The sequence below is a fragment of the Poecilia reticulata genome, linkage group LG2, assembly GCF_000633615.1.
Source record: "Poecilia reticulata strain Guanapo linkage group LG2, Guppy_female_1.0+MT, whole genome shotgun sequence".
Taxonomy (NCBI): Eukaryota; Metazoa; Chordata; class Actinopteri; order Cyprinodontiformes; family Poeciliidae; genus Poecilia; species Poecilia reticulata.
In genome coordinates, this window is record NC_024332.1 from 23,389,939 (window position 1) to 23,400,147 (window position 10,209).

Sequence of the window (10,209 nt, forward strand, 5' to 3'; positions counted from 1 at the left end):
CACACACACACACACACACAGACCGTAATCCACAGCTGATTGTTGTCCGCAGACCCCAGAGCACCAGACGGTTCTTTTCAACCACGGCGCCATACAAAATATCGCCCCTCTGCTTATTTCACCCTCCTATAAGGTACGCAGCTCCTTTCAGTGAGGTCATCTGATCTGTTCTCACCATCAGTAATGCGAACATCAACTTCTATGCCATTCCCTCCTCAGGTCCGGATGCAGGCATTAAAGTGTTTCTCGGTCCTGGCCTATGAGAACACTCAGGTCTCCATGACACTGGTGAATGGTGAGATTCTCACCTGCCTTTGGTTTTCCCTCCACTTTTTCTCCTCTTCTGAACTCTGCTGCTTGTTCTGTTGCTGGCAGTGCTGGTGGATGGTGAGCAGCTCACTCAGGTATTTGTTAAAATGATGCAAAGGGATCAACCCGTTGAAATGCAGCTAACAGCAGCCAAATGGTGAGTGTTGCACCGACTTTTTCCAATAACACGGCGTAGTTGCAGTGTGTAACTTTTACAAACAATGCGTTTCTTTTTTACATCTTTGATAAAACTGTCACTGTGTCCAAACAATGTAATATGAGACAGAAAATCTGTGAAAAAATCAAGCTCCTTGTGGTTTACGGCTGTCTGTAGAAACGCACGCTCCAGTCAGAAACAACCAATCAGAGCCAGGAGGAGGGCCTTGACGCTGTCAATCACCCCAACTGGGCGTCTTATGAAAACACATTGGCCTGTAAAAACAGAATTAGGTGGGTTGTTAAAATTTCATTGTGTGTCAGAAAAGCACAAGAGTTGTACATTTTAATAAATGTACATCTTCTTACACAAATTGTATTAGTTCATTTATTTTTAAATGTCTAAAATCTCTCAGACCAGAGTGTGTCATGAATGCTAAGGCTAGCTAGCATAGTACCCAGTGACAGCAGATAAATAGTTTTTCTGGAACGGGAAGTTGTTTCTCTGCCATTAAGTAGCTTATACACGAGCGTGATTGACAGCACCAAGGCCTTTCTCCTGGCTCCAATTGGTCGTTTTTGGTCGGTAGCAGTCCATTTCTGCAGATTGTAAATTAAGCACTGGTAGGAAGTGGAAGGGCTAGATTTTATTTTATTTTTTCCCCCCCACAGGTCATCTGTCTCATTCTATACTGTTACGATATGTTGCCAGTTTGAACAAATCTGTAAAAAAACACATTTTATAAACGCTAGACTTCAGCTTTACAGTTAGAGCGTGTTTGCTGTTTGCGTGGACCTCATGTGCGGCTGATGTTTCCTTTCCAGTCTAACCTACATGTGTCGAGCAGGTGCCATCAGGACAGACGACGGCTGCATAGTACTAAAGGTTTGAATCATTTTTGCCGCTGCATGTTGTCCTGACTACCGCCGGTGAGCCGTTTCTGTGCGACGTCACTTCCTGTTGTGTGTCCAGACGTTGCCCTGCCTCGTGCGGATGTGCAGTAAAGAGCATTTGCTGGAGGAGAGAGTGGAGGGTGCAGAGACGCTAGCCTACCTGATGGAGCCTGACGTGGAGCTGCAGAGGATCGCCAGCACCACTGACCACCTGGTGGCCATGTTGGCCGACTACTTCAAGTACCCCAGCTCTGTGTCTGCCATCGCTGACATCAAGAGGGTGGGTCTAAGCAGGCCTTTTACATGCATCTGACTGAAATGGAGAGTTTAGGTTATATGAAACAAGTTACCTATATTTCCTGTACCATTTGTAGAAAGATGTTTCAGTGCACGGTTTGTGGGAGAGTGGTCATCTCCTCAGATCGGTGGAAGCCTTTTACGGATTGTTTACTCTGAGTAATTGCTTGAACAAGGAAAAAAAAAAGTTGAATTCTAAATTAATATTTATATGACAAATATTTGGCTTCAGATGTTGTAATGTAACACAGATGAATGCATTGATGGTCCGTCTGTGGTTTTCACTTTCTGCCGGTGCTTCCTGACTTCATACAAGAAGCTGATGCTGCAGAAAAAGCATCGAAACAGGGTGTTCAAAATCATCAGTCCAAAAAATACTCACGGGCAAAAAAATATCATTTTTAAAAACTAAAATCACCAAAAATATAATAAATATATATACCTTCTTGATAGTTAGCAAAGTTTTAACTATTTTGATTGCACTACTAATCAGATTGTTTTGTATGAACGTCATTGTAAAATATGAAGTGGTTTTGGAATAGAAGAAAACCAGAAAACTTGGAAAAGATCTCTTTGTGTTGCATTTTTGTGAGTAGATTTTTATTTAAAAGTTGTAGTTTTCTCCTATTTTATTCTGGAATTGTTTAGAGGAAGCTGCAAAAAAGTCGGTCCATGTGCCACAAATGGCCCCTGGCCTCCACTTTGAGCACCTTTGATCAAATGTCCAAGAAATTTGTCCAAGAAAAATGTTAAGTATCCGTAAAATAAGCTGTGTTGAACATTAAACACTCCTCCAAACTATTTGAACAAGGGGAAATGTACCTTTTTTATTTGCTTGAAACATGTATAATCTAATAATCGTAGCAATTTTCTTTGTAGAAAAAGACTCAATGTTTCCTCCGACTGGCCAGATTTCCAGTATAGTGTATGTCTATGAAAATATAACTTAAACATCAAATGCATTTAATTTACTGTTTAGGTAATGACTTTAAAGACATGACAACTTTAATATTTAAAAGGTCTGTTTATTGGCCACTAGGGGGCGACTGTCTTAATCCACCAACTGCTGGGTTTGTAAATTGAATAGAAATCCTGGTCAGTCTTTGGTCTTGGCTGCTTGTGTTTTGTCCACCTTCTGTCTGCGCGCCGCTGTTAAGTAAATGTGGAAAAATTGGATGAAAAACGGGAATGAAAATCAGATCAGATCACTCCTAACCTAAAAGGTTTTGGTGATAACTGTGCCTTCAAACAATCAGGATGGCCAAACTGGCTTGTGATGCGATTATGTCTTTTTTTGTGTCATATGACAGCATATTTATGTACTCTACACTCTTTGCAACTTAATTTGAAAGGCATTCTCACCTCACCCCCTTTAATCTCTGATTCTTTCCCAGTGGGCTTTTGGGTCTGGACGGGTTTGTTTGAAATGTTTTACAGAACCTTTATTGATTAAAACTAAAAGCTGTCCGTATTGAAATGTTGCGCCTGTCCCACCCTGCAGCTGGACCATGACCTCAAACATGCACATGAGCTGAGACAAGCTGCTTTCAAGCTCTACGCCTCTCTGGGCTCAAATGACGAGGACATTCGCAAAAAGGTTCTGCAGTCAGTTTTTTTGTTTTTTCCCTCACCCCTGCATGTGTGGTGATATGAACACATGCTCATGTTCCAATGCACCGCCTTTGTTTGCTTCAGATCACGGAGACGGAAAACATGATGGACCGAATAGTCAGCGGCCTATCAGAATCCAGCATTAAAGTGCGGCTGGCAGCGGTGAGGTGAGCCTCTCTCAACTCCGTTTTCCACTTTGAAGAACAACGTGTGCATCAAGTAATGCCTGCAGGGTTCATTTTAACTTTGGAGCTCTTCATACTGATGCCATTCTGATAATAAAACCATAACCTGAACTTGAAGGAACCGTGTAAATACGCTGAACCAAAATAGTGCATAAACCCAAGATTAAAGGTTAGAGCTACAGTATGCAACTTTTACAGAAATGTGTTTCAGATATTTGTTAAAACTGTCACCATGTTGAAACTGTGTAATATGAGACGGATGATCTATGAAAAGATGGAGGCGTCTGCAGAAACGTACCGCTCACAGTCAGAAACCTCCAGCCAATCAGAGCCAGGAGGAGGGTCTTAGCGCTGTCAATCAACGCCGCATACTCGCTGTGTAATGTGCTGATGGTGCAGAAGCGACTTACTGCGTTGTAGTGAACCAGATGTAGTGTAGCGGAGAAAAAGTGAAAGGTTGTGAGCAACATGTACTCGAGGGTGATTGACAGAGCTACGACCCTTTTCCTGGCTCTGGTTGGGTGTTTCTTACTGAGCGGTGTATTTGCTGTAGGAAGGAGGCAGAGGAGCCAATTTTTTTTGTCTCACATTAGTTAGTGATAGTTTTAACAAATATATAGAGTCCATATTTTTTTAATAAAAGTTGCTGTAATGTTTGTACACGTCTCCCCCCCTCCCCCCTCCTCTGCAGGTGTCTCCATAGTCTTTCCCGGTCAGTGCAGCAACTGAGGACCAGCTTTCATGATCACGCCGTGTGGAAGCCCCTCATGAAGGTCCGTTTGACCCGACCTCCACTCGGCTCTCTCACTGAAGTAAGACTGGAACCTGCTCCAGCTCTCCGGCTGTTCACGATGTGTTTGTGTGCAGCTGCTGCAGAACGCCCCAGATGAAGTCCTGGTCATGGCTTCCTCAACACTATGCAACCTGCTGCTGGAGTTCTCGCCAAGTAAAGAGGTGATGATGTCACTTGACCTTGAAGAAGCCTTCACATACAGTTGTTCACAGAGACAGTTGATCAATTATATGTGGCTCAGTTTGTAAAGAGAGTATGTTTTTAAATTTATCGGACGGTGGACCAGTTTAAAGTAAATGAAGTTGTGGTCGTTTCCAACAGCCCATCTTGGAGTCTGGGGTGATTGAGTTACTATGCAGTCTGACTCAGAGCGACAGCCCTGCTCTCAGGGTAAATGGCATCTGGGCCCTGATGGTAACGAGCAAACTTTTGTTTCATTTATAGAGTTCATTTTATTAAAAAATGGTGATGGAGAAAACTCCCATCTTATGTGTACGCATGATGCGTTTCCAGAACATGGCGTTCCAGGCCGACCAGAAGGTGAAGGTGGAGATCGTCCGGTGTCTGGGCACCGAGCAGCTGTTCCGCCTGCTCTCCGACCCTGACGCCAACGTGCTGATGAAGACTCTCGGTTTGCTGCGTAACCTGCTGTCAACGCGCCCGGTGAGACACAATCTCACCAAGTACTTTTGTTCTTGTTTCTTCTTGAAATGAGGCAAAACTAACTTACAAGTAACTTGTCAGCAGCATATAGAAGCTCCTTTTAAAACGATAATTCCTCAGTATTGGTGAAAAAAGCACTACTTCCATTGCCGGATTATTTCACTTGCAAGAAGGGAAAATGTTTTGTTATAAGATAAATGATCTGCCAGTGGAACTATTACTTTTTCATCAATAATAAGGAATTATTGATTCTACAGCTCCCATATCTTACTGAGACTGAAAAGCACCAGAATAAAAACTTTTATCATTTAGTTTTTGGTGGAAAGAGAGAGAAATGATAAAAACAATCAGTCATGCAAATGGAAATTATTGAGCTCCTTTAATTTAAAATGCAATTAATTGATTATTGATTCATGGCTTATTGCAGCAGGCTCAGATACAAGCTGATATCGACCCTCCATGGTGCAGCGTTTTCTCATGTCAAGTTTATTAGTAGAGCACATTTCAGTGTCCAGGCAGTTCAAAATGCTCAACACCATGAAAACATAATAAAGTAGCTAATTATGAAGCAAGAAATGAACATTACATTTTGTCAAATACAGTCATCAAGCGTATACACATCTGATATATCGATCATCGCTCTAACCTACTGATCAAAGGCGACTGTAAACAGCTGCGTCTTTAGCCTTGATTTGAAGGAATTCAGTGTTTCGGCTGTTTTGCAGTTTTCTGGCTGCTTGTTAAGGAGCATAAAATGCTGACGCTGCTCTGGGGCATCAATTCCCTGTGACAGTAGAAATGATCAATAACTGAACGCTGTGTGGGAAATGCAGACACACCAGTTAGAGGTGAGATTCAGGCTGTGTCTATGTCTGGATTTCTATTGGTTGAGGGCTCGGCCAGCGCTGCGTTCAGGCGTCTTCCTGAGCCGTAATGTGCCGAATGTGAAGGATTTTCTCCATGCACCTTTAAACACTGACCTCCCTCTGCTCTCTCCTCGTGCTGCCAGCACATAGACCAGATCATGAGCTCTCACGGGAAGCAGATCATGCAGGCGGTGACCCTGATCCTGGAAGCCGAGCACAGCATAGAGGTCAAAGAGCAGGTGAGCGTACGAAAGAGGATTTCTGTGCAGCACTTCGTCCTGCTGCTGCACTGCAGGATGGGATTTCTACGTTTTGTCTGAGTTAAATCTGTGGTCAGCTCAGATGAAAGCACCGACTCTTTGTTTTTGTTCTTTTTTCACTCAGACGCTTTGCATCCTCGCCAACATCGCAGATGGAAACACAGCCAAGGAGCTCATCATGACAAACGATGACATTCTCCAGAAAATTAAATACTACATGGTGCGGCCCAGCGCTGAACGTTTCGACACCAGCTTGCTTCACTGTTGCTTTCTGGTTCTGGCTTTCAGCCCCTTTAAAAGAAATGCATTAGTTTAGCTAGAAACTGAACATTTATTTCATTTTGTTTAATTGGATTCGTATCACATGAGGATGTTTTGTATGCTCTTACTACTCGCATTGAGAAGTCAATAACTTCTATGAAAGAACGCTTTGATGATTTATTGTTAAGACTTAAGTAAAAATGTTGAGTAAAAGTATAGATTCAGGATTTTAGGAAACATTTGAGGAATAAATCAGTAACGATGTATATAGACATGTGATCAATATCAATAGATAATCCATCTGATAGAATATTCACTGAATGCCAATCCAGGACTGCACAGCATTCTGGGAGATGAAGGCAAAGGAAAGGATTTAACTGCTCAACCTTTGACACCGAGCCAAGCTAGTCTTTGGTTACCTAGCAACAACTGTTGCTAAGTAACTTGGGTAGCAGCAGTTTTATGTTTTGCTGCGCTGCTTCATGACCACTTAAAAATAATAATAAAAAAACAGTGGAGTGAAACTCTGGAAAGAGCAGAAGTCTCATCACCAGTCTGACAGTATTCCAGATAATTAAAAAAACTAACCAGTAATTACTAATATTGACAATTATCAGTACTGACTAATATATGAGCTGATATGATAAGTTTTTCAGTCGTGTCGTCATTTCAAATTGTGCTGCCGGCTCAGAAGGCGTTGGTTTCGCTGCGGAGCGGGGACGTGTGTCTCTGACGTCCTCTCTGTCCTCCGTTCCCACAGGGACACTCGAACGTGAAGCTGCAGCTCGCCGCCACCTTCTGTGTGTCCAACCTCATCTGGAACGAGGAGGACGGTAAGGACTGCTGCCAGCTGCTAGATTCAGATTACAGAAGAAGATTAAAACTAATATGGCAGAGAAAGAGTTTCTGTTACATTTCTGTTACAGGGTTTTTTTTAGTAATTTTTTAATGTACCCTTTTAAAAGTTGATCAGTTATTGTTGCGAAGCTCTGACGTTAACTTTTAAACACAAACAGATCTGCAGCAATGTTTCCATGTTGTATGTGTAATATAACTTGAATAATAACTAATTATGCTTTTCAATCAACCAAAATAAAATGGTGTTAGTTTGAATTGTGTCTCATAGTGTGTTTTTATTGACGAACATTAGAGCTGCTGGTTGTAATTATCGGTTTTCACTTTATTTCAGATTTCTCCCACGTCATTTTTCAAAGTACTTTCTTGTCCACTGGAATCTGGTTTAAAATTTAATAACCAAGTTGCAACCAAAGTCAGAAAATTTGCTAGGAAGCACGGCAAAGTCTTGACATTCATCTTAGAAATTTTCTAGAACAGGAATTTCCAACTTTTTTTTTCTGAAAAATTTCTGAAATTAAAATAAAAACTTCTGAATTTTTTGGCAGTAATTTACTCTGTCTACAACGGCCCTCAGTCCCCACCCGAGTCTTTTTATAAAAGTAGAATCAGATTTAAAATCCTGGAGTCTTCGACACGATGATGAAGTTTCCCGGTTTGCTCCCGGTTGTGCGTTAGGCTCTCAGGATCGCCAGGACAAGCTGAGGGAGATGGGCTTCGTGGACGTCCTGCACAAACTGACGCAGTCGGCCGACCCCAACCTCAGCGACAGGTTGTTCCAGAAACCCCCTCTGCTCCTCCGTCGCCAAAGACTGTGGTCTGACCGTAACTATGACGATGATGTGTTTGTGTCTCTGCCAGGGCGAAGACGGCGCTGCAGCAGTACCTGGCATGACTACAGTGGGCAGCGATCCTCTACTGCCAGCCGAACTGAGGGCCGTCTAGAGGACGCCTGCCGCTCCCTCTTTGAGTCTATGTTGGCTTTTGTTTTGAGACTTGCACAAAGACACCTTTTTTGTTTCGTCTTGGACCTGTGGCCCGCGTTTCTCCTGCCTCCCGTTTCCAGCGGTTCTTCTCGACCCCAACTCATCCTGGAGGAGGAGGAGCAGGAGGAGGCTCCGAGCGTGTGGCTGTTTGGTTGTTGGAGAAATTAGGGAAGTTTTTCTTTTCTCTTTTTTTTGTCCCTTTGTCTTTTTTTGCTTGAGAGGTAACTCTCTGGGGTTTGACGTCAGATTCCCGTACATGCGCTGGTCTGAGGCCTCTCTTCTTCTGGGACTCCTGACTGACGGTGGAGATTCGGGACAGGAGAACTTCCTGGTGTTTCTTTTGGATTAATATTGCTGTTAATATTAATGTCTACCCAAGGCATCACTAGCAAGGATATATTTGGAAGAAATGCCTATTTTGAAACTTTGGGTGTTTTATTTTTTTGTGGACATATACCTCGTAAATAAATATAAATATATATATATATAAATTTAAACATAAATATATATTTTTGGATTTTTATTTTCCCCTGTTCTCAGCCCATTGACTTCATCCTCTCCCGCTACGCCTCCACTCTCGGCACAGTTGGAACTGCAGCCTGATTGGATCGCCATTAAACCCTGAATTTTGCCTGCAGGGGTGAGAACGGAAAACAAACCCAAGGATCCCAGATTTCTAAGTTTCCGTTGGTGACCGTGAAGAGGCTGCCTGTCACCTGTCACCTCTGCCCAGTGTCCTTTCAGTCCCCATGAGAAATGTAGATCCAGAGCTGGTGGTGCTTCAACCAATCTGCTCCGTTACCAGTGGACTAGAGGAGGATTCACTGCATCACCCCCCCCTTCTCCCCTCTACTCCTTTGTGTGTTTGTCAGAATGAAAACATGGACAGGAAGTCCCCTCCCTTCCTCCCTCCTCCAACAGGTCCACTCTCTGAAGCTAGCTCTCCAGTGTAGAACCTCTCCTCCATCCAGGGGGTTTTTAGTGTTGCCCTCTGACATTTCAATCCGTACTGAAGTTCTGATAGAATGAATGTTACAAAGTGAAAAMTATATGCAGACCTGCAGAAGGATTCCTTTGTGTTGTGTGTTGTTTCTTCTGTAGGGAGGCTGCATAGTTTTTGTTTCAGACTCAAATCTAGTTAAAGCTGCAGTATGTAGCTTTTATTTTTTTAATTTTTGCGTATTTGTTGAAACTGTGTGAGAGATAATCTGGAAAAAAAATGTTGCTTCTCTGCCTTCTCCCAGTGCTCCTAGTACTTATTAAAAACAACCAATCAGAGCCAGGAGGCGGGTCTTGGTGCTGCCAGTCAGCTAGCAGAACCTGTCCTGAATGCTAAGCTAGTTAGCATGACCAACAATGACTGTGAATAAATGGTTTTCCTGTAATGGTATGTAATTTCTCTGCCATTTAGCAGTGAGTATATTGGAGTATATGAGATTGATTGGCATCACCAAGACCCGCCTCCAAGCTCTGATTGGTTGTTTTCAGTTTCTTCAGACACCAATAGTAGCTCAGAGAGGAGGTGGAGGACCTTGAATTTTTCATTTTTTTCCACAGATTGTCTGCCTCATACTCTTTGTCAAACATGGTGACAGTTTTAACAAATGTATCTAAAAAAAAAATATTTAAAAAAGTGACATACTGCTGCTTTGATGTGTTCATTTCTGATGTAAACCCACAACATTGCAGAGCCTGACTTTTAATATTTGGTACTAGGAAGCGTATAGATGCTCCTTTTTTGTTTTGGGTTAATTTCTTACAAGAATAAAAATCCGGAGTTAATTTAACCACATATTTGCTTCGACCTTGTGATGGTCACCATCACGTCTGAGTACGGTTAAAGGACGGGTTCGTTGTCGACACTAACAACGTGGCATTTGTGACTGTAACTCCGTATCGTTTGACAACGATGTCGGGCCCAAAATGGCCTCTTTTCTCATTTTTCTCAGTGTGTTTCTGGCTTGAAGCAAAGGAAAGTATCCGATGAAATGAAGGGGCTGAACATTTAATATTCCTGGTTCATCTGGAGTGAAATAAAAGCGAGTCATTGTTAATGTCCATGTCCCCACCTGC

At 42.6% G+C, this 10,209-nt stretch overlaps 1 protein-coding gene across 1 annotated transcript in view; it reads left to right on the forward strand.

Moving 5' to 3' along the window:
• The window catches only part of armc8 (armadillo repeat containing 8), a 16,315-nt gene extending 7,110 nt beyond the window's left edge, over positions 1-9,205 (forward strand). Inside the window, exons 7-22 of the mRNA XM_008437617.2 lie at positions 53-133; positions 220-295; positions 376-466; positions 1,291-1,351; positions 1,439-1,639; positions 3,158-3,253; positions 3,352-3,434; positions 4,144-4,225; positions 4,320-4,406; positions 4,567-4,659; positions 4,759-4,908; positions 5,918-6,013; positions 6,159-6,254; positions 7,056-7,128; positions 7,829-7,922; positions 8,012-9,205. Of these exons, the coding sequence (XP_008435839.1) occupies positions 53-133; positions 220-295; positions 376-466; positions 1,291-1,351; positions 1,439-1,639; positions 3,158-3,253; positions 3,352-3,434; positions 4,144-4,225; positions 4,320-4,406; positions 4,567-4,659; positions 4,759-4,908; positions 5,918-6,013; positions 6,159-6,254; positions 7,056-7,128; positions 7,829-7,922; positions 8,012-8,045 (1,494 nt within the window). The 3' untranslated portion in view covers positions 8,046-9,205. The remainder of the gene's footprint in view (positions 1-52; positions 134-219; positions 296-375; positions 467-1,290; positions 1,352-1,438; positions 1,640-3,157; positions 3,254-3,351; positions 3,435-4,143; positions 4,226-4,319; positions 4,407-4,566; positions 4,660-4,758; positions 4,909-5,917; positions 6,014-6,158; positions 6,255-7,055; positions 7,129-7,828; positions 7,923-8,011) is intronic.
• Positions 9,206-10,209: the final 1,004 nt, after the last annotated feature.